Raw genomic sequence first — 27440 nt, 5'->3', positions numbered from 1 at the left:
CCGCCGCACCGGACGCGGCAGAGGCGGCGGCAACACGGCCCAGCCCGCCCCGCGCGAGAGGAAGCCCGCGGTGCCCGCCGGCTCGGTGCGGCGCTGCAGCGACCCCTCCGGCGCGGCGGACCCCGGGCGACTCGCTCCCGGCGCCGGACACGCGGCCCGGGGAGGAGGGCGACCCCTGGCGGGGAGCGGCTGCCTCTCGCGCCGGCCGGTCGCCTTGACGCCCAGGTGACGCCCGGCGCCTCGGACTGCGATTCCCAGGATGCCTCGCCGTCGGCCGCGGCGGTTGGGGCTGACGGGAGTCGCAGTCAGGGAGCCTCTCGCGCTCCTTCGGGCCGGGCCGGGCGAGCGGCTCCGAGACTCCGCCAGCGCCTGCCCGGCAACCGCCGCCGGGCGGGAGAGGCGCCTCCGCGGCCCGGCCCGTTCCCCGCGGCGGCATGGAGCCCATCGCGGAGAAGGCGCCCTTGGCCACGCGGGCCCTCCTGCGGCTCCCGGGCGGCGAGGGGCGGCCCGCGCCCTGCGCCGGTCCGGGGGAGGCTGCTTGCTGGCCGCCGGGCCTGGCCCGCGTCTCGGGGACCACCCTGGCGGACGAGGAGTCGGAGCGCGACAGCGTCCACACGGGCGAGTCGCACGAGGGGGCCGAGGAGCTGCACGTGGAGCTGGCCCAGCTCTCCACCGAGCAGCTGCTGGCCCTGGTGGAGGAGAACAGGTGCGGCCGGCGGGGAAGGAGCCTTGGCGGCCGCCGCCTCGGCCAACAGCCGCCCCTGCCCGGGCCTCCGGGGGGGGGTGGGGTGTTGAGCGACACACTCCCGGCAGGGACCCCCAAGGCGTGAAGCCCCCCGCTGCCCGGCCAAAGGCTCCTCTGCTGGGCGGGGGCGATGGAAAAGCCGTCAATCATAGTGCGGTGGGGGGGAGCTCAGCGTAAGAGGTCTTTGCACGCTAGGTGAGTTCAGATCACAGGGACCCCACAGATTACATCCCAGATTCCTGAAGGAGCTGGCAGATGTTATCTGAGAACCATTGCACCACATCTTTCAAAAATCCTGGAGCAACGGGGAAGTATCTGAGGATTGGAAAAGGGCTGATGTGGTTCCCACCTTCAAGAAAGGGAAAAAACCGGACCCAGGAAACTGCAGACCAATCAGTCTAACATCAGTACCTGGGAAGATCCTGGAAAGATAATCAAAAAACAGATCTGCGAACAACCAGAAGCAAACAAAGTTATAACTAGTAGCCAGCACGGGTTTGTCAAAAACAGATCATACCAAACCAATTTTATTTCATTCTTTGATAAAGTGACTAAATTAGTAGACCAGGAAAATGCTGTGGACATAGTATACTTAGATTTCAGTAAGACATTTGATAAAATAGTCTACAATCTACTTCTACAATCTATTTCTAAAGAAATGTGGGACAGGAAGCATTAGCACCAGATGGATTTGTAACTGGCTGACAAACCATACTCAACAAGTAGTCCTTAACGGTACTACATCTACATGGAAGGAAGTAAGCAGTGGTATACCACAAGGTTTTATCTTAGGCCCAGTACTCTTCCTAAACAATTTAGATGAGGGAATTTGCAGACACCAAGCTGGCAGCAATAGGCAGCAACTCAGAAGATAAAAATTCAAGATCAGATGGATCTCAACAAACTTGAACACTGGATCTTACTTAACAAAATGAAATTCATTGTAGAGAAAAATAAGGTTTTACACTTAGGCAAGAAAAACCAGATGTACAGGTAAAGATTAGGTGAAACCTGGCTCAATAGTGGTAACTGTGAAATGGATCTTGGAGTCGTGCTTAGCAACCTGTTGGGTTACTTCAGATTTGTTGGCATAGCTTGGCTGCTTTTTCTTCTTGTTTGCCATATTTCAATGGGTATCTATGAGTTCTTGTTGCTTTCAGCAGTGACCACTGTTGATCTAATTTCATCTTCTAGTACTAGAGCTTCTTCTAAGTAATGGATGTTGACATATCTACTATACAGTGTTTCAGCATATTCCTTCCATCTTCCTTAGATTTCCTTTGAGTTAGTTACTATCTATCAGCATCTTCTAGCACACCAATTTGAGGTCAGAACTGCCTTCTGAGTTCAGAGATGTTTTGGAGGACTATCCTTATTTTTCCACATCTGCTTCCATCTTTTATTAATACAGATGTTGCAATAAGCCTTGGTGGAGCAGTGGGCTAATGCCTCCTTAAGTAACACCAGCTGCCTGCAATTAGTGCAGGTTCACATCCCACCAGGCTCAAGGTTGACTCAGCCTTCCATCCTTCCGAGGTAGGTAAAATGAGGACCCAGATTGTTGGGGGCAATTAAGCTGACTTTGTAATAATGCCGCTTGGGGTGTGTGTGAAAGCCCTAATAAGCAGGCATATACATAGAATGAAGGCTACTGCTAAGCTTGTAAGCCGCCCTGAGTCTTCGGAGAAGGGCGGGATATAAATGGAATTAAAAAAAAATATTGCTTCTTGCTTTTTTAACTTTTCTAGCTTTTCTCTGAAACTCTTCGTTAGGTTCTTCTCTAAGACCCTTTCTTGCTCTTCACAGCAATTTTAATGATGCCCTGACATCAGTTTTTGGCAGCCTTTTTTCACAATTAAACTTAGCAACTCCTTTAGGTTCATTCCACATTTCCTCTGTTCTCTATCTATAAAATTCTGGACTTACAGAATAACAGAATTGGAAGAGGCCTTGGAGATCTTCTATTCCAACCCCCTCTGCTCAAGCAGAAGATCCTATACCATTATTTCAAAGCAATTCCTGATGTTCTCTTTAAAAATGGTGGGTATGCGCTCGAGATCATATCACTGAAAGTGATGGGCTGTTTTCGTCTTAGTAACTTGGAGTTTGCTCGTACATAATTTTGTTCTATGTTCCACAGTCAGAACCCGGCCATGTCTTTGAGCTTAATCAGAATAATTAAGCTTTACATCCCCTTTTAGCTAATACTTAAGATTAAATGATGACAGAACCAAGCAACTTGGTGTAGTTCAATAAGAAAGTCTCAGCAAAGGGGACGTATAGTCTGCTTAGGATTTTATGATGAGTAGCCTCATTTGAGTGTTTCAAGTCCCATTTTGTCCAGGAACAAAAAAAAGGGGGGAGAGAATGAAAAAAAGTTCTTGGAATTCTAATCCAAGGTAAAGATTAATCTATTTAAAAGACATTCATAGTAAACATTAGAGAGATGCACATAAATGTAAAGGTTATCAGTATTTCTACAAGCAACTTTAATATATAATATAATATATAATATAACTAAATAAACTTTGGGAAGGCTTTGGCATATTCTGCTACCTTCCATGGAAGCCAAGTTCTGTTTTGAAAACGATGCCCAACTTTAATTTTTTGCTCCCAGAATCAAGGAATGATTGTTGTTATTTATTCAAATTGTATGGCCACCCATTTCACTGATTAATAATCCAATAAAAAGGTTAAAAACCAATATAAAAACAGATAAGAAACTGTCCATAACCATTTAACACGTTCCCCCCCCAAATAAGACCCAACCGGAAAATAAGCCCTAGCGTGATTTTTCAGGACACTTGTAATATAAGCCCCACCCCACAAAATAAGTCCCAGTTAAGATCATCAGCCAGATGGATGCATTTATTTTTTATTTTTTATTTTTTATTTTAATCCCATTTATATCCCGCCCTTCTCCGAAGACTCAGGGCGGCTTACAATCTAAGCACAAATCAAATGTGCTTAGCAGTAGCCTTCATTCTATGTATATGCCTGCTTATTAGGGCTTTCGCCCCCCCTCAGCGGCATTATTACAAAGTCAGCTTAATTGCCCCCAACAATCTGGGTCCTCATTTTACCTACCTCGGAAGGATGGAAGGCTGAGTCAACCTTGAGCCTGGTGGGACTCGAACCTGCACTAATTGCAGGCAGCTGGTGTTACTTAAGGAGGCATTAGCCCACTGCTCCACCAAGACTCCTTAATCCGTATTTCCTCAATATAAGCCCTAACTGGAAAATAAGCTCTAATGCGTCTTTTGGAGCAAAAATTAATGTAAGACCTAGTCTTATTTTGGGGAAAATATGGTAAAGATAGAAGATCCTGATCAGCAACAGAATTCATTAGATCAAGAATTCAGCTCACCCAGCCCGTTTTCAAGGATCCTTGTGGGTTTGCAACTCAATAAAATGAGAGGGGACTGGTTAGATATTAAAGGCTCTAATTTTATGGGTGAGAACTGCTTGAACTGCAGAAAATTGTGTGTGTGTGTGTGTAAACGGAAATCTCCAAGGCCTTTTCTCCTTTCCAGCTGAATTGAGATAAATAGAAAGTAAGTTGAATTGTTGTATTGCTTGATTTTGATTATATTTATGGAAAGTTAGTCCTCAATTTATGGACCATACACTTAAAAACGTACAATGGTGCTGAAAATAGCGGTGACTGGTCTTTGCACTTATGACAGTTGCAGCATCCCTGCAATCATGTGATCAGAACTTAAGTGCTTGGCAACTAGCATATATTTAAGAGTGGTTGTCATGTAATTCCAGAATTTACTTTGCTATGCCTAAACTGAAAGGAGCTCCCCATGGTCTACTAAGCCTAAAACCCTTAAAAGGACTGAATTAAGGAAAGGAATTTGTCTCAGAATTTGTTCAGGTGCTACTGGCATCTTATTTGAGACGAGGCACATGCGTATAGATTTACTGACGTGAGTTTTTCTCTCTGTTCAGCCACATCAACTCCATGCTCAAAATTGAAACAGAAATGTTTGAGAAATTTTTCCATAGATTGGAGCCAAAAGACTCGGGAGCAGAAAGACATGGTTCATTGCTGGACTTGGGACAAGCACCATATGTAAGCTATGTGATAATTTACTGTGCTGCAATTTTAGTGATGGGGTAGGTTTCCGAATGACTGAATTACATCACATGCTTACTGGTTACTGAATGTATGCGTAGTCTTTGTTTGCCCAACACAAAGGGTAACATTCACATAGGTCTTAGGGTTTAAAACACTGTCAAAGTGAAAACTATGTTGTGCAAATGCAACTTAGGTTTTTGCTAACCTGGTTAAGCTGTTTGCTTATCTAATACATGGGTACACTTATCTTCATTTTTTTTACTCCTCCACACTGTTAAATCTAGTTTGCCAATTCACCCTGAAACACTATATTTTTATTGTTTTACTTTAGTTATTAAGATTTGCCTTATCTTAAATCTTTCCTCCAAAACCTTCACTCAAATATAATTTCTCCATGGCAGTCAGAATCTGCATTTCAGCAGTGCAATCCCAACCCATTCATGTTAGCCTAAAGTTAGTGGCCCCCTCCACCCTGCTCCTGCAACTTTGCACCCCATGAAATCTGTCCAACTCAGGTGATCCGGAGAACAGCGTAGGGGGCGCATAGATCAGAAGTCAGGTTTGACTGCCCAGCACAAGCCAAAAGCCCAGGGAGGAACTCTGGCAGTGCAGCAAAGGCAGAGATGGTCAGTTTTCCCTTAGCTTGTTGCTTTGCTTTAATGTGACTCTCAAGTGCTGCTGAAAACGCTGTGCAACACGTCCTTTCCTCTTAAGGATTCCCTGTCCTTTGGAGAACACAACCTAGTGATAGCCGCCTATGCTTGCTAGATTCAGGTTGCCATTCCTTCACAGGCTCAAGGTGGCATATAAGGGTTTTTTGTTTTCTTTTGCTTTGCCACAACAGCCCAGTGAAATCAGTTGGGCTGAGAATTTAGGACTGGCGGCAGGCAGCTGAGAGTGAATTGAACTCAGGTTTCCCCATCCCTTGTGCAACACTGTTAAGGTGGGAGCAGTTCCTGGTAAAGTTCGGATTATTGCAACATTTTTCCTCAGCAAGGATAGGGTTAGGGTTTGAACTCTACTAAATTCCAGACGCGGTAATTTCTCAAACCTGGTCAGCTGTCCATAAATAACGTGGGTGAGAAATGGAACATCAGAGTCCCCCGAACGTGTGATTAAGTGCCTGCTAAGCACCCAACCCATGTTGGAGCCCCTAGCAGTGGAGCAGAAAGGTTGATTATGATGCCTCTCCAACGGTAAATACAAGTGAGATTGTGGCGACATCATAACACAACTGGAAGGGACCTTGCAGGTCTTCCAGTGCAACCCCCTACTCAAGCAGGAGACCCTCTACCACTTGAGACAAGTAGCTGTCTGGTCTCTTTTTAAAAGCCTCCAGTGATGGAGCCGCCACTGCCACCATCACTTCTCTGCTTTTAGTTGCCTCCTTTATGTTTTGACTGACCTCCATTAGGAAGGATCTGGACAGTTTATCTGGAACAAGATAGCACCAAAGCTTTGAAGCCAATTTGACCAATGTTGTACCATCATGTTGTGATTGTGTTCATATCAGCTAGTAACATTTATTTGAATCAAATTCACAGTTAAGTACTTGAAGGAATGGATAAGAAATTCACGTTTGTGTTTTGGATCTCTCTCTGGCTTTCTTTATAAAAGGGCCTCCCTCCAACATCTCATCGGACCAGTCGTGATCATGGTTTTTATTAAAGCTTCCTTTTTGCAGGTGGATCTTCATTCTTTTTAAGGGATGCATTAATGATATTGTTGCTTAGGGAATCATCATTTAATCTTAAGTATTAGCTAATGCCCAGTATTCTATATTTTTTCCAGACTTGGGGAGATGATAAAGTAGATTATTACGATCCTTTTCATTATGAGTTTAGACTGGGATTTGACATGGAGACAACACTGGCCACCCAGGTTTTTACAGAGAGGAAGACTCGGTCACCTAGGAAGAAAAAGACAGTGATCTTTTTTATTAACCTTTTGTTAACTCTGGAACTATTAGTAGAGAGCCACATTTTTTCTTTCCGATGAACTCGAGGTCGGGAGTTTCCAGGGCAAATGAAGGTGTCCCGAATGTAAGGAGGGGGATGTGATTGAAACTCGGTGGCGGCAAAATGGAGGAGGCTGTATTTCAGGATTTGGGAGAAATGCCTATTCTGGAAGGAGTTGCTTTCCCCTTAAGGATCTGGAGGCCCTAGATACATCTGTGGCAAGGAAGGCATTTTATTGGCTTCAGCTGAGAAAGCAACTGAATCTCTACTAGGAGGAGAAAACTTGACTTTGATGACTCATGTGTTGATACTTGTAAGCGGCTTCATGAAACAGCTCCTGGAGACATTTTGGAAGTGACAGTTAATGCAGAACCCAGCACATGGGTTGAAATGCTCACAAGCACATACATACCGAGTGTAGGTCTCAAGCCATTAACAGGATTATTCTGTTCCCTTCCATCATCGTCAAGACATCTTTCAGGTATCCCTGTAGATAAATTTAACACCTGTGGTTAATCCTCCACGTTGGCCCCAGAATAGAACATGCTGTTGCTGGAGTTGAATGAATTGTTTTGATTGTTTCCATGTTTATGTTTGAAAATATTTTTCTAAGTTGAGATTTTATGTTGAGATGTTAAGTCATATTTGTACCCAGTGTCTCTTAAGACATCAAAAAGATAATACTGAATCAGAAAAAGGAAAGCTAGAAACTAATTTGGCAAATTCTAAGATTAAAATACCAAAAACTTGGCTTTTGCTGGATCATGTGACGAGAGACTGTATCTTTGGGTTTTAGCCGCGGGGCAGGCGCAAGTCGAAGTCCCGCATCACAACAGATCGTGTGATCTGCCTGACAGTGGAACAGAAATGTGACCTGGCACAGCGGGAGCTGGACGAGACCAAAGAAGACCTGCAGCTGATGAAGGAGAACTCAGAAAAGACCTTGCAGAATTACTTGGTAACACTTTCCTTAGAATGGCTGCTGGAGAATTCCGGGAGTTGAAGTCCACAACTCTTGAAAGTTGTCAAGGTTGAGAACCCCTGGGCTGGACTGTATTTCCCAGCCTGTGTCACCGGGTCCAGGGAGTCTTGAGGGTGGCGGGTTGTCCCCCATCCCCGAGCTGTAGCAAGGCCAGGCGTTCTTTGTGGCCATGGCTGCTGGCGGTTGCTCGCATGTAGGAGGGTCTGCTTTGCCTGCCTGGTTTGGACTTCAAGGCCTGCCCTCCCCCAAGAAATAGGTGAAATATAACATTTACTTATTTCCAATGTAATTTGAATTCTGCAGGCTGTCCTAGAGGAAGCAGATATTCGCCTGGTTGAAATTAAGAGAGCTATGATGGACTTTGACAAAGACATAGTCAAAACCATCACGAAGAAGAAAGGGAGCGTCATTGCCTCTGACAAGGTGCTGCGCTACCTGGAGGACCGGATTCGCTCTCGGGTCAGTAGAGAAAGTTGGCGGTTGGTCGGTTCTTCTCATTTTATTCTTGCAAATTATATTGACATTGATGAATATGGACACAAGATCTCTTTTCCATTGGCCTTCCTATAGTATTCCTGATCTTTGGTATGTGCCAAACAATGAAACGTGTTTAGATATCTGTAACAGTCATTGCCTTCAGAGAAATACTGAATTATTGTTACTTTATTAGACCATCCTCAAAAATTAATAATCTTTCACTTTATAAAGCTCTATAAAAATATAATTGCCATTTTGGAAATCCCCTGTCTACTTGATGCTCCATTATTGAGTATAAGTGACATCAGGATGAAAGCAGGCAAGGTGGCTCAGACATCACAGAATTCCTAGACTGGGGGTTAGATGAGGCCATTTTTAGGATAGGGGAGATTATGCCTGTGAATGGCCTCTGTTTTTATTTTTGGTGTTTTTTTAATCCTATATAAGCTTCCTAGAATTGTAACTGGTGAATTGGGTGGTAATATAAATTGATGAAACAACAATAGCAGCAACAAAACAAAATAAATAGAATATGCTGTCTTGCTTCTTAACTTAGCTGTATCCGAATGGTAGTCACAGCTTCTGTCCCTGTAAGTCACAGCATAGAGATGGGAAAGTCTCACTGAAGCCGTAAAATGTGCAAAAAGTGGGGTCGTTCTTTTTAGGGATCCAAACTGAGGGAAGTCAGAAGTTTGGGCTTTAAGCCTTCCAAATAATTGAGGAACCGACAATCACTCCTCTTGACCTGTAATTGACATGGAAATTTATAAGCTGTGCCAGGCAGTGTAATCCCTGAGCTGCTGCAAGCAATCTGTCTTGGAATAAGGAATGACCTTTCCATTTGCATCACGCCTCATCCTCCTCACAGTATTGAGGAAATCAAATCAAATCACTGTATCGTAGAAAGTGAAAACATAAGACAAACCATTCGTTTAAGGCAGACATGTCAAACACAAGGCGCGGGGGCCGGATCTGGCCCGCGAAGTGGTTTCATGTGGCCCGCGAAGCCATCCTGGAAACAGTGAGGGAACGGCCCCCACTGCCTTGGCCCTGGCCCAGAGACCCTCCTTCTGCCAGAGACCCTCAGATCTGTCCCACTCCTGCCCAGGCCCCCATAGGCACCCTTGATGCGAACGATGTAGAGCTGGCCACGCCCACCCAGTAGGCCACGCCCACCCTGTCCATACCCACCCGGCCCCCTGAGGGCAACCGCAATGCTGATGTGGCCCTCAATGAAATTGAGTTTGACACCCCTGGTTTAAGGTATACTTGGTTTCTGTTTCATGAATTTCAGTTATCTCTCCAGTCTTAAATAAATATAAGATGTTTCACATATTTTTATTTCATAGAAAATAAGGACATTGTAATTAGTTCCCAAACTCAGAAAATGTTGTGGTAGTTATATTTTTATAGCAGAATTAAAAGATTTCCTTTGTCATATATGATGACTGAAATAAGGCAGTCCTGGCTTGTAAGTAAGATTCATTTTCACCATGTTCAAAGCCACGTGACTTGGTATACTTATTTATATTTACTTCTTTCATTCAATGTACATGGCTGTCTAATTGAAACAACCCAGTGTAACTCGGTACATGGTTCGTGTGACATAGTCCTAAACTTCATGGATGACCCAAGCCCCAGTCTGGACAAACGGCTTTCTGGGTGTGGAAATCTGTCCCAGGTCCCCAATACATCCTGGATATTTTGATCAAATATGGGTGGGAAAGAGATCTTCCCAATGGAAGCAGAAATCTGAAAAATTAGTCAGGTTGCTTTATTTTTCAGGATGTTATGAAAGAAAAAATTCATTTGAAAAACGATTCTCTAAAAGTTCAGAAGAAGAAGATGCAGATGCAACTCCAGCAGGTATAGACCTTTGGCAGCCCATTCTTGACAATCCCAGCAAACACGCCTTTAATATATATACACAAACATATATATGCGCAATAGATGCTCTGGTCATTTGGCTTCAGAGGTTCATAGTGTGAACATTTTCCTTCAATCCAGAGGATGATCCCTTTTGCCCCAGAACTTAATTGCAAGTTTAGCTAGAGTTCAAGATTGATAAGATGAAGTTCTTCATAAATTGATAAATTCCAGATTGTGATATACAATTAGGCATCGCCTTAACATTTTAAATTCTTATTTCTTTTTCTTAAAACTTACCAACAATAATGTGAACTTTAGATAAAAACAGGTCAGCCATATGGACAGCTTAAATCAGAGGTCCCCAACCTTTTGGGCACCAGGGGCTGGTTCCGTGGAGAAGGATTTTTCCACGGACTGGAGAGTGCGTGGCTTTGTGTGCTGCCTGCATCCCACGGATGGCGCTTTGCTTCTTTGTGCAGACCGCATGCCGCGGCCCGGTACCAGTCCACAGACCCCTGGGTTAAATCATTAGCATCCCCTCAAAAATAACTCCAGCATGAAAGTTAACATCCAGCCCGTCACATGTCCCACAAGCATGACAGGGAATCATCTGATGAATTAGGACTGATCCCACATCCAGGCTGTCTCAGCCTGCCCCAGAATAAGGGCTCCTAACTACAGTACCTTTTAAGAGCCCCCCCTCCCCAACACACTGTCCACCCTTTGTGGTAGACCAGACTAGGAAACCAAAGTCATGAATAAATACTAACCCCAGTTTTATTATAATCTTGCAGAGACAGCCTGGGTCTGCCTCCCTGCCCTCCCTTTGTCTTCCTGAGAACTAGGGAGGCTCACGACCGAGGCGCTTCCTCAAACCGCGCTTCTGCCCCCGACTCAAGTTTCTTTCACCTGGCTGGTGTCTCCTCACCCATTCTGTGCACCCACCGGGGAAGCACCCCCTGCCCATCATCCCTGCCGCACTTCCGAAAGAGGGTTTCCCCCTTGTGCTGGTGCAAGCAGGCTCTGCAATCCACCTCTGCGCCTCCTTTCATTGTAAGGCAGCCCCTTGGAGCCCCCCTTCCTCGCCATCCCTGGTGCCACCCCCAGTGGCAGCTTGGCTCTGGGCTGCAGAACAGCTGAAGCATCGGTCGCTTTCTTCTTTCCGTGGCTCCTGAGCGTCAAAAGGCTTGGGTACCAGCCTGGGCGTCCAGCTGCAGGGTGGGAAAGGTCTCCCTTGAGAATGGCAAGAAGCACCTTGGACCGTCTTCCAGACATAAGACGATTCATTGGTTAGAATATTCACATTTCAAAGGGCCTATTCTGCTACTCTCTGTTTTAGCGATGTTCTTCAGCGAGCTATTGAAATAAATCTAGGTTTAGCTTTTTAAATTGGGATGATTCCAAAGTAGTTTTTTTTTAATAAGAGGATTCAGACTTCAGCTTTCACCCAAATCCTCCAACTGTATCTTGCAGCCCTTGATGTTGGAAAACTCTGATTTGTGGCTAAAGCTGAGCCCTGCCAAGATGTCGGAGGGGTCAGGTAGTAACTTTCTAGTTACGCCAATAATTCTTTTTGAAACAAATTGCAAACAGAAGTAAAAACTTCTAAAATTTTATTTAGCCCGGTAGGATTAATCCCTGTGGTAAGTTGAAAATCTAGAAACTAAAATTTGCCATCTTTATAGGAAAGCTGCAACACAAGAGAAAACCTGGAAAGGCAGTCTGTGCTATAAAAATATTTTTAATAATATATTGATCTGTTGAGTGGTTAAGACTAATAGGACATATTATTTAAACTAAGTTTCATTTAGTCATCTTCCATAAGTTTGTGGAGTTCTCAAGTACCTAATCATAGCAATATTAATTTAACTTGTTTTCCTTTACATCCAAACAACATCCACTGTTTTGCCTTAAGGTTTATTGGACTTTTTCTAGTTAATTAAAATAAAATTTACCACAATGTTTTGGACATTATAACCACAAGGATAGCTATAGAATACCTATATTTATTAACAATGTAACTCCCATATTTATAACCAACATATTTGATTGCCAGATCCAAGGCCAAATTAATGAGAAAAGTACTTGAGCAAGTTGAACGGATTTCATCTATTTTTCATGGTTTGGAGTTCCAAGCAAGGAATTGGACTAGAAGACCTCTAAGGTCTCTTCATGCTCTCTCCCCCCAACACACAGTGACAACAAACCCTCCATCCCACCACACCATGTGAACCAACTACACCACACACCGGCCTCCCAAGTCAATTCTGCATAAGATTATGTCCCATTTAAAAGCCTAACAGCCCACGGATAAAAGCTATTTTTCAGCCTGTTGGTACGGCTGGCTATATTCCTATATCTCCTACCGGATGGTAGGAGAGTAAAGAGATACCTTCCAGGGTGTGAGTCATCTAGCCAGAGGTCAGGGCCAGGGCTGCCCCAGCTTTCTGCAGCCTGGTCAGGCTGGGCTGGCTCTGAAATGCTTCAAATGGGTGCCTGTCCACCACAATTTGTGGCTGATTTGCAGAAGGAGGAGCTGGGAGAGGCACTGCACGAGGTTGATTTCCAGCAGCTCAAGATTGAGAATGCTCAGTTCCTGGAGAAAATAGATGAACGAAACCAAGAGCTACTGCAGCTGAAGCTGACTGTTGGCAACACCCTGCAGATCCTCAACTTCTACAAAGTAAGACAGTTGAGTCTACCTGGCTCCAGCCCTTCATCTCAAGAGGGCTGCTGACGGGGTCCTGAAAGCACCCAGCACACGCTCTCCGTTCCTGCATCACGTATGGACCCCCATCGGACAGCCACAAAAGAACCGTGGCTTTCCCCCTTAGTCCCGTGGGAGGGATTAGGGTTAGCGTAGGATGGGCAAGTACTAAGGGTGCTCCTGGGGTGAAAGGAGGAAAAGGGAAACTTGAAAGGGGTCGAAGGGGGGGGGGGAAGTATTCACGCTGCCATCCCTTCCCAAACGTGCAGAGTCCATCCCGTATTTTGCCTCTCACAGGAGGTTTTGTCCAACCAAGATACATTCACATTTCTGTACTTTGACAAAGATGCCACCCTCTGGGTCATGTTGTATTTTAGAGGAAGCTGCACTATGCAACGGCCATGGCTGCCTACCTGGTGAAAGACATTGCGCAGAGAAAGGAATCCCTGGAGAAAATTGCTCACGAGGCCATCCTCGTGGAAGAGGTAGGCAGGGGAAGAGGTGGTCTCCACCAGGGGCCAGGAGGAGAAAGATCTCGGGAGCTTCTGCTGCTTTACTCTGGGGACGCAGCCTTGTGGCCTCCAGGGGACATTTAGAGCCATCTGATTAGCTGATCTTTACTGCGGTTTTACTTTTTCATTTGCTTTAACAGTTGCCTTTGATTCCTCAGTTACCTCAATCAGTGTAGATCGAATTGTTCCATGGGAGACAAATCCAGGCCCTAAAATTAAAACAAACCAAAGATTCTTGGGTAGGAAATGAAAAGACATGCCTGGAATGGTTGGCTTCGCCATCTTTCATGCTTCAGGGGTGTGACTAAAATGTTAAAAACTGTAGAGGGCAAATTTGGATAATCTAAAAGCAGAATTCCTTTAGTTAAAAAGAAATGGTGCCTGTTCAGCAACAGAAGCTGTAGCTTTCTCCACTCTGAAGATGGAGCGGTTTACTTTCTGCTGAGGAACTTCTGCTCCCTGGATTGTCATTGATTGTCATTGATTGCTGAATCAGCTGATTTCCTTCTGGCTCAGGCTTGATGCAAGAAAAACTGCCCCAAGGTCAGTTGGCAGCTGGAAGCGCTGGAGCCCTGTGGGACTTGGGGTAGCCCACTCAGTCCCCAGAGGGAGCTCGGCTGCCCCACCCCACAAGTGGCCTGGAGGGCTTGGCGTCTCTTGCGCAGTTGCTTTACAAAGAATTGGGAAGTGGAAATGGAGACGGTATAGAAATTTCCTGGTCACTAATAGTAGATTTTCCTAGGAACCCACGAAGTGTACTATGGATGTAATTTCTTCAAACAAGCAGGAATGGTCTCAGTATTTAAGGAAGCAACAAGATAAGAGCAGATGGGTTTAATCCTTTTTCTGTGCCATTTTTTTCTGTGTGTAAAGATCCTGAGTCCCAGTTAATGTTATTCCAGTGGTAGGCAGGAGATCAAGGCCAAGGTCAGAAACATCTCAAGAGTACTTTGTCTCTTTCACAGGAACGGGTAAAGGCTGAGATCCTGAACAAAAAGCTACGCCGGCAACTGGCAGAATACAGAGTTCCTCCTGTTCTCAACTATGTTCATGAGAAGGTGGCTGTCCATGATCTAGAAAACACCCTCAGGATCTGGGAGAGGAAGGTGGAAATTGCTGAGGTAGGGCTGTGGATAACTTTTGGATGGAAGCACATTTGATGCTCGACTGTGTTTTTCATAGGAACACAACGTGGTTGATGTGCCACAAGACAGTTTGTGGCATCTGGCTGAAGAAAATCAAAAATTATTGGAGAAAATCCATAAAGATCATGGGAAAACCACATAAATGAATATGTTTAAGCCTCTGTTGTTAGATACCATGCCCCGTCGGAGCCTGAATCTGCTGAGGAAGATGGAGCGGGAGGCGTCCTCCGTTGCCTTTGGAGGAATATGAGGAGGAGTAGGCTGAGGCAGGCCAGGGTCTTTCGGGATTGGAATGGCTTGAAGGCAGGGAGGAACGGGCAGGATGGAGAGACAGAGCTCAGGCGATGAGCGAGGACCACCCCCTCCTGATCCTCAGGCACGGGGAGTGGAGAGGAGGGAACAACGCAGGCAAACCCAACTACTTGGCAGGAGAGCGCCCTGCCCCCTCCACAAGGCACACTGGGGACTGAGACTTAAGGAGACACTGTGGGGAGGGCATTTTTGGGGAACAAACGCTGAATTATTGGAGGTTTGTGTGCCATTGCCGACGTTGGAAACAACTCTCTGATCTCTTGTTCTGTGTTGTGATCTCTGCTTGTGAACCCCGAGACTCTGACCACTGGACTGGTTGACAAACTTGATTTGGTGCTCCAAACCTCAGTTTGAATTTTGGCTTCTCTTCTGAAACTACTCAGGCAAGCTTGTATTTCCACAAACTCGATAGATTTGGATGTATGTTCCTTTCTTTGTTATCTACTTGGCCTTGAGTAAATTGCTGTTCTAATCTAAAAACTTTTGAAAACTACTTGCAGCCAGAGGCTGCTGAAGGTTGTGTGTGTGTGTGTGTGTGTCTGTGTGTGTGTGTGTGTCATTACTTGTTCTGGGACTTTCCAGAAATGTGGGAGTGTTTGGGGAACATTTGGAGCAATAAAGGGGCGGTTTGAATTGCCAGCTGACTGTGTTGTCTCTGTGCCGTGTCCTGGGTCATCACATTTTGTTCCCGATCCACTCCAACTTGCTCCTCCATACCATGTTGGGCGACCATAGATCAGCTTCGCGCGTACAATGATCAGTTAACCCAGAAGGTGGCCATCCTGACTGTGCAGGTTGCACAGATGCAAGCAGCTCAGCCATGCTGCAAATGCCTGGTTGCAGTGCCGGATAGGTTTGATGGCTCGCTAGCCCAATTCCCAGTGTTACATGAGCCTTCAGCCCGAGGACTTCCCCACTGACCGGTATAAGGTGGGGTTTTTGATAAGCCTTATATCAGGGTCAGTGGCACGTTGGGCAACGCCCCTGCTGACCCAGCCCAATCCACTGCTGGACAATTATACTGAGTTTTGCTGTCAGCTAAGGGTCATGTTTGAGGACCCTGTTAGGGCCCAGGCAGCAAACCGGTGGCTGAGAGAGTTGCAGCAGAGGTGTGGCTCACTCGCAGACTACATCGCTGATTTTCGGGTGGTCTGCCAGGACCTGCAATGAAACAAGGTGGCTCTCATAAACCAGTTCCAGGAAGGTCTTTCATCGGATCTCCTGGACGAGCTGGTGCGCACTGAATGCCCTCGCTCACTGCAGGAGCTCATGCACCATGTCTCCACATTGACACAAGACTTCAGCAGCGACGGCCATGACAACAGTGGCCTCGCCCGCACCCATCAAGACGGTGTTGCCGTCGGTATCTCTTCCGGACAAGCCAATGCAGTTGGGGGCTGCACGACCTCGTCTGACCCAAGCTGAAAAGGATCGCCGCCACCACAAAGGCTTTGCCTCTATTGCAGCGGTCCAGGCAATATGACGGCCAAGTGTCCTGTAGTACCTCGTGCTATCAGTGAGCGTGTTCGTGCCTGGTCGGGGAGCAGCGGAGATCCAGGCCCTGGTGGACTCAGAGTCCATGGCCAATTTCATGGACTTGGCCTTTGCCGCACAGTGGTCCATTTCCCAGAAGCAGGTGTCACCACCGGTCTTGGTGAACTGCAAGGTATCACCATGAAAGACAGCGATGAAGAAGAAGGCTGATGTTTTATGTCTCTCCCAATGTCTGTTTCATAACTTGTCCTCATGTCTGAATGTATATTTTGCTTTAATGCCCTTGTATTACAATGTGAGCTTCTCCCCTTTGAAGGGAAGTGAAAAGTGTGCCATCCAACACCTGCATCCCTGCATAAGGGGTGTGGCTACACATGTGGACTTGGATCTACCTGCAGAGTTGGTGGACTATGCCGATGTGTTTGGGGAAAAGGAGGTGGATCAGTTGCCCCCACATCGGTCTTATGACTGCCTGATTGATTTGGTGCCCAATGCCAAATTGCTAGTGGGCTGGATTTACTCCCTGTTGGAACCAGAGTTGACGGCGTTACGGGACTTCATAGAGAAAAATCTTTGGAAGGGGTTTGTCCAGCTTTCTACCTCCCCATTGGCTGCGCCAGTGTTCTTCGTCAAGAAGAAGTCAGGGGAGCTGCGACTGTGCTGTGATTACTGGAAACTGAATGCAATCCCAGTACAGAACCGGTACCTGCTTCCTTTCATCCTAAACTGATTGGCTTTGTTCATGCACTTTATGCATGACGTCTTCAGGGATTGGCTGGATCAGTTTGTGGTTGTCTACCTGGACAACATCCTAATCTACTCATCGTCCCCTCAAGATCACTGGAAACATGTGCGGTTGGTGCTACAATGCTTGCGGGACAACCATCTATTTGCAAAGTGAGAGAAGTGTCAGTTTGTATGAACAACAATTGCCTGCTGGTGTGGAGATGTTCTAATCTAAAACCTTTTGAAAACTATTTGCAGCCAGAGGCTGCTGAAGGGTGTGTGTGTGTGTGTGTGTGTGTGTGTGTCCTTATTTGTTCTGGGACTTGCCAGAAATGTGGGAGCATTTGGGGAACATTTGGAGCAATAAAGGGGCAGTTTGAACTGCCAGCTGACTGTGTTGCCTCTCTGCCATGCCCTGGGTCATCACATTAGGAAAGAACCAGGTCTCCTAGTTGGTAATCAAGGACAGGAACTTGCTTTTGACTGTTTTGCAGAACAGGTTTTCTTTTAAACTCATTAGAAGAGGTCAGTAACAAAGTAAGAGTAGGTAGGTTTTGACCATGGCATTTGTGTTCCTGTGGAAGTTGGACGTGGCTGCTGTAGGACATCACCCTGGAAATCCTCCAACATTGACAGATGCACTGTGACAACTGAGAAACTGTAGCCATTTTTCCTTTTGCTTTCATTCTGCTTTTTTCTCTTGTTTGGTATTCTCAAATGGAGAAGCGGGGAAGGGGGAATGCTTGAGCTATTTCAGTTAGCCATAACAATTGCTACTGTGAGAGAATCAAGGTCAATGTTAGATAAAGTTTTGGCAAGTTGAAAAGTCGGGAGAAGAGCCCGCGCGTTTTGAAATAATTGGTGAATGTGATTTATGACAGCCTTTCTGGGGTGGGAATTGCAACTTGTTACATTGTATGGGGGGAAGAGGGAACTTTAGTCTTGGGTTCAACTATGTAAGTGCCGATACTTTGTTTCCTGAATAAAATGTTCTTTGAGGAATAAATCTTTACCTTGAAGTTCTTTTAATTGGTTTCATCTATCAGAACCATGACATTAACCCAAGACTCCCTTTTATCTTAAATTCACGGGGTCCCGAGCTCCAGTCGCCTACCCAAAGCAGAAGGGAGGCTGACAAAGACTCAGGGAAGATCCCCAAATGGAGAAGAAGGAGGAACCTGTCACCAGCACAACAACCACAGCTACTACATCGGCAGATGGAGCTCAGGCCATTGCACTGATAGTGTGATTTCGAAGACTCCAGTGGCAGAGGCGAGACCAAATACACGGGAGGACATCTGGTCATCGTAATGGACCCTGCCTAGTGGAGACTTGTGACGTTCAGATGCGGCCCAGCAGAAAAAGAATTCTTCAAAGGCCGCTGAAGCTGAATTTCCACTGCCTTCCTCTCATGAGTCGCGCTCTCCTGACTGAAGAGGAGTTAAGCATGTAGCACTGTCGGATGACTCGGGTGAGTGGAAATATCTGAGAAGAATCCGAAGCCAGTCAGTTGAGCCTTTGAGGGAGAAATTTGAAGAGCTAGACATGGGAAGCAAGGAGCAGATCACCCGCCAGTTACTGACCACCGAGTGGGATGACAAGCGCCTCCGAGATCGTTCCCAGTCTAGAAGAAGCCCTAGTTCCATAGTCAGGGCCAGGGCTGCCTCCCCATGTCTGAAGCCACCTGCTTTAACCTCAAGCTCTGTGTGGAGGAGAAGCCAGGAGCATCACAATCAGTGGCGTGCTAGCCCTGACTGTCGTTGGCAACAGCTGAGCCCCAACCGCCATCGATGTCATGACAGGCCTGAGCGATGAGAATGGTATGTTAGCCCTGAACGGTGCTGCCCCCGTGTGAGCCCCAAATGGCAGCCATGTTGTAAACACCCACTTCAATCTACATCTTAAGAAAACAGAACTCTTGGAAGCAGTTTCTTCCAACAGGAATTTTTATTAAGAGAAATTGACTGAAGGCATGCTAGACAGGATCTGGGGGATTCCCCCCCATTCAATATTTTAAAGTGTTTCCAAGCAGCCACCCACCCACAGTTCTTCCGGGCTATTCAAACCAGCAGATTTCTAGGTGTTACTTCAAGAAAAATAACATCAGTCTGGCTCCATCAGCACGATCATTCAGTCCTCTTATTGCCCAGATTCCAAGTGTTACATCTTTCCCCCTCCCCTTTTCCCTCACTGTCGTAAAGAGAAGAGCTTCAGAGAGGCATAGGATGAAAGGCAGATGGCTACATTGTTATGTTTAGCAGCCCCGAAGTGAATCAACAAAAGGTTACTTTGTATTGTATAAGGTAAAGGTAAAGGTTCCCCCGCACATGCGTGCTAGTCGTTTCCGACTCTAGGGGCCGGTGCTCACCTCCCTTTCAAAGCCGAAGAGCCAGCGCTTGTCCGAGGACGTCTCCGTGGTCATGTGGCTGGCATGACTAGACGCCAAAGGCGCACGGAACGCTGTTACCTTCCCACCGTAGTGGTCCCTATTTTTCTACTTGCATTTCATGCTTTCAAACTGCTAGGTTGGCAGAAGCTGAGACGAGTAACAGGTGCTCACTCTGTTACGCGCCACTCGGGATTCGACCTGCCAAACTGCCGACCTTCTGATCGACAAGCTCAGCGTCCTAACCCACTGAGGAAGTGAAAGTAGTAAAAACCCCTCCCAAGAAACCTGCACCAGTTTCTTGGCCATCCTCCTTGTGACTTTGGCTTCTGCTTTGGAATCCAAGAGATCTACATGCCACGTGGGCCACAAAGAACACCATAAGTGGCAGGGAGAGCTGTCACCTATTGCTGAGAGAGAGGAGCCCCCCCCTTGCAGGGGACTTCTTGAACTGGACCTGGAATCTCCATACAGGGGCCAACACCCCAGAAGACAAACTCAGGATCCAAAAAGATCTTGACCAACTTGAACAATGGGCCCTATCCAACCAAATTAGTTTCAATGTGGAGAAAAACAAAGTTTTACATTTATGCAGGAAAAAAAATCAAAGGTATAAGTACAGATTGGGCGAGACCTGACTTAAAAACAGCAACTGTGAGAGGGACCTTGGAGTCCTAGTGGATGAGCCAGCAGTGTGCAGCAGCAGCCAAAAAAGCTAAGACAATCTTGGGTTGTAGGCATAGAATCAAGTATTAGTACCGCTTTATAAAACCCTAGTAAGACCACACCTTGAATACTGCAGCCAATTTTGGTCACCATATCACAAAAAAGATGTCGAGTCTGGAAAAAAATTCAGAGAAGAGCAATTAAGATGATCAAAGGCCTGGAGATTAAAATATACAAAGAATGGCTATGGGACTTGGGTTTGGCTAGTCTAAAGAAAAGAAGAAATAGAGGAGACATGGTAGCAGTATTCCAGTATTTGAGGGACTGCCACCAAGAAGAGGGGGTCACCAGAGGGCAGGACGAGAAACAAGGGTTGGAAACTGATCAAAGAGAGAAGCAACCTGAAATTAAGGAGAAACATCCTGACAGTGAGGACAATCAACCAGTGGACCAGCTTGCCTCCAAAATCGTGGACGCTGCATTACTGGAGATTTTTAAGAAGAGGCTAGGCAGTCACTTGTCTGAGATGGTACAGGTCCTCCTGCTTGAGCAGGGGGCTGGACTAGAAGACCTCCAAGTTCTATTCTGCTTCCCTGAGATCGAATGATTTCCTTGCTTACCTGACATTTTGACATTTTAGGACATTTCTGTAATCAAGTAGAAAGCTGGCACTAGTATATTAATAGTAGTAGTAATAATAGTAGAGAAACTGGCTCAAAGTCACTCAGCTGGCTTTCATGAGTAAGGCAGGACTAGAACTCATGGCCCTGGTTTCTAGACCAGCAATTTCACCACTAGAGGTGGCCCCTTTAATAACAACCATAATGAAGCCTGCTGTAACTTTGAATGGTTGTTGAATGACCAGTCATTAAGTGAGGACTGCTGTACACCAAACCAACATGTAGCAAAGCAGAGTGCCAACCTGAAGGAACATCTCTGTTCCCAAGTATTCCTAGACTCCAACTGCCCCACCCCCACGGCTTTTCCGGACAATAAAAATGGTGGGCACTGCAACTTGTGCTTTGTTTGGAAATTGTTTCATACCTGGGAAAAAATAAAATTCTGCCATAGGGGCAGATACGTAACATTCTGGTAAATTATTGTAATGGTTATCTGCTAGCCATTTTATGAGAACATGCATAGTGTGTTGTGAAAATCTCAAATATGCACATCAGTCCACATCAGCCCCCCCCCAGTGGAGATTCCTGGGCAGGTGGACTCTACCCTTCCTCAAGGCCAGAGGCGGCCTCCGTTGGCAGGAGGGGCTGTGACCTTCTTTCCTCTCTTGTAGATGGCCTTGCAAAGCTACCGCAACGTTTGGCACAAGGCGAAGATGGCCAGTCACCAGCTGCAGGCTCTCCTGCCCGAACCGGAGAGAGACAAAGGGACAGAGGTGAGGAAGGGGGACCCTCCCCTGGCCTTTGATGGGATCAGGAGCCCCTCAGCACAGTGGGGCTTCTATGGCTTTCCATTGCCTCTCTTGGTCTCTTGGGTGCCTGCTGTCCGTCTCAGCTCCCCCCCCCCAATTTCTCTTTCTAGTCTCACTTTGGGCCCTCTCCCCCATGGTATTTTCTCCCTCTCCTTACCCATGGTCTCTTTCCTTTAGAGAAAGGGCTTGGAGGCAGAGCTGCACAGCTAAGCTAAAGTCACACCCAGCTTCTTTTCTCCACAGGGCCACTAGAGAAATAAGGAGGAGAGCAGGAGAGAAACTCAACAGCCCATCTGCTGCGCCCGTAGCCCCATCGTCCTGGTGCACAGTTCATCCTTGGCCCCTTCCCCCGGGCCAGACCAGGGCAAACTTTGGACAGGCACAAAGCTTTCTCCATGTTGCGTGTTTATGCCTCTACAGACTGGTTTTGTAAAGTGGATTAATAAATTGATCTGTTTTTAAGATATTAATGGATCATGATAGAACTGCTTGACTCAAATCACTCACCAATATGAGAATGAATGAAAGGAGTGGTAATATATTCAGACTCCCAGCGTACTGGGCTCAAATTTAGCATCTTGGGAACTGGAGGGGGGGCTGAAACCTTAATGCGATACATTTTCCAAAGACAGGCCCTCAAAGTGCCAACCAGGAAGTGCAGCTGCAATCGCCAGCAGACGATGGAGGGTTGTGCCTTCTGGCTTACTCTGAGGATTTCTGTGCCAGAGCCTGAGAAAAAGTGGAAAGGCAGATCCGGAGTCAGAGCTGGTCCAGAGGAGTCTGATCTCAGGGCTGTTCAATAGCTCAGCCCTCTTTCCTTCTCACCAGTGTTTTGCACTTCAAGGGAGGGCCCGACTAAAGGGGGAAGCCAGTCAAGCTATGGGTCATAAACCGCCTGCCGTGGGAGAGCTAACCAGTGGGGGACCCCATCAGGTTAGTGGCTCATGACACCTAAAAAGGACTGAATGGGAAGATGGGCTTGGATTGTCCTCCACACTTGGCCATTTTCAAAGCAGCCGGAGGACATCCCTGTGTCACCTTTGTAAAGAGCATTGTGCCATTAGTTGTAACAAGCATGGGTGAGCCAGCGAGAGTGTCAGTATTTCCAAGAAAAGAGGGAGGAGATGGATGCTGCCTTTTTGTGGCAAGGGGAAAAATGATGCCAGTGTTTTGGGAAAGTCACCCTAGAAATATGCCAGGGAAAATCCCAATTAGTAACAAGCAAGAGGAGGATGCAACCCCTGAAAATGTAGGAGGCAAACACCTGAAGCAGAAATTCGGTGATTTCTCAGTGACAATTTAGGCAAAAGAGGAAGTGTTTGAAAATGCACATTGTCAGAGGATTCCATCCTGGGTCCGAGGTTTGCAGCACAGGCTGCTTCTCTGGTTGAGAAACACCAAAAAAACCAAAACAAACCTGATAGGTTGGAGGAAACATCTAAAAGTGTCCAGAATATTTAAAATCTAGTGTGAATTTTCATGGTGAGACACCTTTAGCAGGAGTTACAAGTTTTAAATTTACACGTTGTAAGTTAAACATGTTGAAATGGGAAGAAAAAGCTAGAATATCATAATATAAAGAAATGTTGAATGTAAAAAAATTGGAGTTACCTGTCATACAGCCCCAATATTTCTTGGCCTGTGCAAAGAAAATACCTGTCCAAATGTTTGAGAATAAATGCAAGTGGATTCACTAGGAATTTACAACCAGAAATGAAATTCATCGAGTTTCAATGGGGGGAGGGGGCATTGATCTTCAGCTGCATCAGATGAGCCACATGACACCCATGAGAGGAGATGGGTAGTGGAGAGAATGAAGGCTGCATCCCCTCCCTCCTGGTCTTTTGGAAGTGAGTGGGGTCAAGCTCAGCTCCCCTCTTTGCCTAATCCCATGCCCTCAGAAACAGTACCTGTAATGTATTGACCATTTCTGTGTAAAATCACTTGCTTAATGTCTGACCTACTTTTTCTGTGTTATTGCTGTTACTGAGCCAGACTTGATGTCTTCAGGCTGATAATTAGGTTTGGGGTGGGAAACTGCTACTTTAAACCTATTGGTCGCTGCCTAGAGGCCAACCGTATAAATAGCTGTGCAGCAGCCATAAACTTGCTTCGTTCTGAGTTAATAAAACTTGTTTGCTGTTTCAACACCTTGTCTCGCTTAATGCCTAAAGAACCGAAGATATAACAGTACCCTTGCCCCCCAAACCTCAGGCTCCCAGGGCTGCCCTAAGAAGGGCAACACCATCAAGCAGAGAAATCCCAGGACTTTCTGTCCTGCAGCTCTTAGCTTCTATAAGAATCAGGGCTAAAAGGGATCTTGGAGGTCTTCTAGTCCAACCCCCTGCTAGCAGGAGACCTTATAACATTCTGGACAAATAGTTGGCCAGTCTCTTCTTAAAAGTCTCCAGTGATGGAACACCCACAACTTCTGAAGGCAAGCTGTTCCATTGATTAATTGTTCTACAGACTAGAAACTCCAACTAAATTCCACTTAACTTCATTTAGAAATGTATGTTGCTGGATTCTATTTCTGATTTATTTTCTGCAGACAGATTCAGTGCCATGTGCTAAAGGATATTCTGCTGAACACGGCAGAGATGGCAGCGAAAACCTTTACAGATAACCTAACCAAGCTGGCATTCCAAGAAGATGGAAGAGTTTCAATAAAGGAGAATATTTGTAGCCCAGGGTTGAAATGAGTTTCAGTAATGAAATGTCTGCAAGAAAACAGCCAAGCTCAAGGCAAGATGTTTTAAAATCCAGAGATCAGGGAAAAATATCCAAACATCTCAGCCATGAGGTTGCAGCTCAGAGTTATGCCCCAAGTACAAATTTGTGGACCAAAAACATACTTGGCACAAGGTGTCATCGGAATTCCATCCTTTGGGGATCATGGGAGGACTGTCACTTTGCACCCTTGCTAAACACGTGGGGACCTCTGATCCCAGTCTAGCAACAGGCAGCTCCATCCTGGCCAAAAGCTCAAGTAAAGGCACATCTCACCAATAATAGGACAGAACCCATTTCTTTGGTGGTGGTGGGGAGTTCTTTCCTTTTCCTCTCTATGGGTTCTGCCAAACTCCTGGGGGGAGGGGGGAGGCTTTGGGGGGATGGGATGTGAATTGGCCTCTCGCTTAACTGCTACAATGTATCCTCTCCACTTCCTCTATCTGCTTGCTCTTTGAACTGTTTCCCCTCGATCCCAATCTGGGGTGAGAAAGGAATGTGCCTCCGGCCATCTGGCTTCTCTCTCGCTGCAGAAGGGAAGGTGTGAAGACCCAACAACGTTTTCACAACGAGTCTTATCAGCCTTGTTGGACTTAACACCTGGGGATTGGCCCGTTTGAACTGACTGGATGAACTGTTGGGACGGGGTTTGCTTTTTGCTCCTTTAAGCTATTGATTTGAGCGGGAAACCCTCAGATCCTGCCTTCTATGCCTGCTGTCAGCTTCTCCTAATAAAAGTTCCTTTTGGGATGAATCTATTCCAAGAGTTCTGCTTTCTTGGGAAGAAGTTTTGAAGCAGGTCCTTACAAGAAATGATTTAATAGATGGGGATATCTAGCCATGGCCGTGGGGTCAAAGCCCTGCACAAGGCATGCAAAGACAGGCTCTCATAAAGCTTCCCAGATATTGATGCTTTGTGTTCTTCCCTCTCATGATGTCTCGACTTCTCATAGAGCAAGAAGACTCTGTGGATAAACTTTAGTTGTGCAGAAGGATCTCCCAAGAAAAATCTGATCTTGGGGCCCAGGAATAGTCTGGTTGCCCAGAGGTTCAGGAAGCCAGGAGGTGCAGCAGGAGGCCCATGTAGAGGAGGCCCTGCAGCCGCCATGGATTGCCGGGCTTTGCTGAAGAGATGGCGAGCAGCTCCCCCCCATAGTAGTCGTAGTAGAGTGGAAGTTTCGCTCGTGCCTCAACTGGTCCTTTGTAGGGGCCCAGGCCACTCTCCTCCAGCTCCTCCAAACGGTCCAGGCTAAGGGGGTCTTCTGAGGCATCGGAGACTTTCAGAGCTCTCAGATCCAAAAAGGGTTCGAACAGCAGCCCCTCCTCTTCCTCTGCTGGGCCCCCAAAGGCCTGATACCTTTGGCCAGGAAAGGGGGAAGCTGGGGCCCTCCACTTGGCCATGGTGGCCACGATCCAGTCACTGTAGTAGATGAGCTGGCTGTAGAGGAAGGGCCCGTAGCACCTGGTGCCCCCTTCGCTCAGCACGCCCTTCAGCACCTGCCTGCCTTCTGCCTCGCACAGGACCGGGTTGCCAGCTGACCCCTTGGAGGGAAGACAGATCACAATTCAAGGCCCTTTTGGACCATCTGAGGCACAACTAGTTGGCCTCACGGAGCCCAACTCCCCCTGTAGGGTGGACATCTCAGGGATGCTCAGTGCCCCAGCAGGAGAAAAACAGGCCAGCCAAGTGACCAAGATGGAGTCTGCGGGGTTCGAAGAAAAGAGCCCAAATGGCCATTTGGCCCAGTGGTAGGATTCAGCCGGTTCGCACCAGTTCGCCAGAACCAGTAGCTAATTTTTTGTTGCCCAGGCCCAGAATGGACTTCCGGAAGCGGCATCCACCCAGAGAACTGTTTCTTCACCGATTAGAATCCCACCACTGATCTGGCCCACCCCAAAGTCTTGGAAGGGGCTAGAGGCTCCTAACAAATACACAGCTACTCACCGGAGTGATACAAGTAAATGACTGCAAATTAGCACACTGCAAAAACCTCTGCCCATTTGTATAATTGTAATGCAAATGCAGAGGATCCTCTGCAGTATAGGGGAGTTATCTCATATCCAGATTTTAGCAGTTATTTTGTTCAAAGGCCAGAGAGAAAGATGTCACTTAGTTCTTTAACCTCAGAGGCTTGCAAAAGAAACACGGTGAAGTGTGTACTTGCCTTCTGGCAGATTGTTTCAGATTGTTTGAAAGAGGAGGAAAAGGTGGCCCTCGGAAGCCCCCAGTTGGATTGATGGGGAGCTAATGCACCCTTGAGGGTCTCCTCACCAGACATCCAGGCACTTGGTCCCCTTCCCGGTGGCTGCAACACTCCGTGCTGACGGTTCTGTGCAAGGGACAGGGATCCACATCTTCCACGGAGAGTTTCTGCAGAGGACCAAGCCCTGGAGAGCCAAGACAGCAGAGAAGCTCTATGAAGTGTTAAAGCTTGGCAGACTATTCTCCGTGGCCTCTCGGCTCCCCTTTGAGGCAGTGGGGGAGCTTCGCGAGTAGAGAGCTGGCTCACCTCCTCGAGGGTCCAGCCAGCCGGCCACAAAGCATTTCTTCAGGGCTGCCACTGGGAAGTCTGGGGTGGGGAAGCAGACGGGCTGCACGGTCAGGCTGAAACGGAGCGGAGTGCTTGTCTTCAGCAGAGCAATGTTGTGCACCAGGGTTATCTCGTCAAAGGCCTCGTGGGGGACCATGGTCTGGATGGGCACCAGAGGTTCCCCAGGCCCTTTGGGATCTGAGGCTCCAGCCAGAACAGAGAGCTTCCTCCTGGAAACAAAGGAGGGGTAGTGTGAAACGGCAAGGGAACGGGAGAAAACATGCACTGCCCAGAAAATCTGGAGTCCTGGTCACTTTCCTAGATGGGCTGGGACACCCTTTCCTGACAGATCTCCTAGGCTGGAGGAACAAAATCTTATCAGATGAATTTCCGATGCCTGGGGATGGAATAGTAATGGAAAACTTGCCCATTTAAAGCCAGTCACGTGCAAATAGCAGAGAAGACACAAAAACCTCAGGGTCAAATTAGATCTTTTTCATTAGGATCCTGGCTGAGGATAGAAACTTAAAATTTCCCCACATGCTTCAAAAATTGTAAAGGCAGAGTCTGAAAAGGCTACGTGGCTACGGAAGGGCTTTTCCTGGCTGTTGGGTGTTGGGTGTGTAGTCAAAAGCAGGAACAGAGTTGGGCAGAGGCGAGGCCCAGAAAAAAACTGACTCGTCCATA

The 27440-nt window shown here is 46.8% G+C and overlaps 1 protein-coding gene across 2 annotated transcripts; it reads left to right on the top strand.

Annotated features, from left to right (window-relative positions):
* Positions 1-397: 397 nt before the first annotated feature.
* CFAP263 (cilia and flagella associated protein 263) lies at positions 398-21952 on the top strand. Of its 2 annotated transcripts, XM_081336250.1 has the most exons (10): positions 398-706; positions 4700-4823; positions 7584-7745; positions 8073-8228; positions 10032-10112; positions 12643-12798; positions 13200-13307; positions 14300-14455; positions 21355-21456; positions 21736-21952. In XM_081336250.1, exons 1-10 carry the CDS (start codon positions 435-437, stop codon positions 21742-21744), a joined length of 1326 nt encoding a protein of 441 aa, XP_081192376.1. In that variant the 5' UTR covers positions 398-434; the 3' UTR covers positions 21745-21952. The 2 variants fall into 2 exon arrangements, with proteins under 2 accessions (XP_081192376.1, XP_081192377.1); XM_081336251.1 differs by lacking the exon at positions 10032-10112.
* The last annotated feature ends 5488 nt before the right edge of the window (positions 21953-27440 follow it).

The sequence above is a fragment of the Vipera berus genome (genome assembly GCF_964194415.1).
Source record: "Vipera berus genome assembly, chromosome: 10".
Taxonomy (NCBI): Eukaryota; Metazoa; Chordata; class Lepidosauria; order Squamata; family Viperidae; genus Vipera; species Vipera berus.
The sequence above is the reverse complement of the archived record's forward strand: the minus strand, read 5'-3'. Positions and strand labels throughout refer to the sequence as shown.

Coding starts and splice junctions, on each gene's coding strand:
- CFAP263 (XM_081336250.1), top strand. CDS start 435: ATGGAGCCCATCGCGGAGAAGGCGCCCTTGGCCACGCGGGCCCTCCTG. Junction 4,824..7,583: donor ACTTGGGACAAGCACCATAT/GTAAGCTATGTG, acceptor TTTGGGTTTTAG/CCGCGGGGCAGGCGCAAGTC. Junction 10,113..12,642: donor TGCAGATGCAACTCCAGCAG/GTATAGACCTTT, acceptor GCTGATTTGCAG/AAGGAGGAGCTGGGAGAGGC.